At 40.9% G+C, this 763-nt stretch overlaps 1 protein-coding gene across 1 annotated transcript in view; it reads right to left on the reverse strand.

Annotated features, from left to right (window-relative positions):
* Positions 1-763, reverse strand: part of LOC119586401 — a 3,906-nt gene that overhangs the window by 1,009 nt on the left and 2,134 nt on the right. Inside the window, exons 3-4 of the mRNA XM_037935124.1 lie at positions 493-552; positions 115-225 (exon numbers count right to left, since the gene is read on the reverse strand). Coding sequence (XP_037791052.1) covers positions 115-225; positions 493-552 — 171 coding nt within the window. The remainder of the gene's footprint in view (positions 1-114; positions 226-492; positions 553-763) is intronic.

A 763-nucleotide genomic window follows, 5' to 3' on the forward strand; every position in this document is an offset into this window, starting at 1 on the left:
TGCGCGAACCAATTAACGGGTGAACAAAAAAACAGCTAACTGCGCAGAGGAACAAAATCAACGCAGAAATTAATACCAGAGAAATGCACAAAACCAACAGATCCGTTTTCTCACAGGCAGCATCAGGTGTCGCTCGAGCGTGAATAGCTGACACACCGACATCTCCGGCGCGGTCTCGAGCACTCGCTCCACGACCCGCAGCAATGCCCCTTTCCTATCCTCAGGCTAGGCGAATAAAAAATGAAATTGATTATGCCATCAATATCCTACACATGTTTCTCCTTAGTACATATTTAATCAAGAATCAAGAGAAGGAATTTGTACTATTATCTTCGAGGCCAATTTAATCTGAATCATTTATGAAAATGTGTTATCATTACAGGAAATTATTTTATATGCTGACTTTTATTACTTCTTTTACCCAAACATGATTTAATATGTTGCCCATACCTTCATTCGGCCGAATGCATTATAAGGTGCATTCAATCTCACCTCAAGTGTGGTTGTCAGAGCGGCCAGCTGTTTTCGCACGTGTCTGAGAGCCCTCTCGCGCTGCAAACAGAGTAGCCGGGATATTAACACCTTGCTTATCTAATGCTTGCTTATGTAATCGGTTTCTACAGATACGAGGCAGCGCTACGAAAGACCATGCTCATCAACTAATAATAATGGATATTCTACTCTCTGTAAATTGCAATCTCAAATTCCTATAACATTTTCTAAATATGTCTATCAGTCTATCTGCCCATCTACCTATGTCTTT

This window comes from Penaeus monodon, chromosome 21 (genome assembly GCF_015228065.2).
Source record: "Penaeus monodon isolate SGIC_2016 chromosome 21, NSTDA_Pmon_1, whole genome shotgun sequence".
Lineage (NCBI taxonomy): Eukaryota > Metazoa > Arthropoda > Malacostraca > Decapoda > Penaeidae > Penaeus > Penaeus monodon.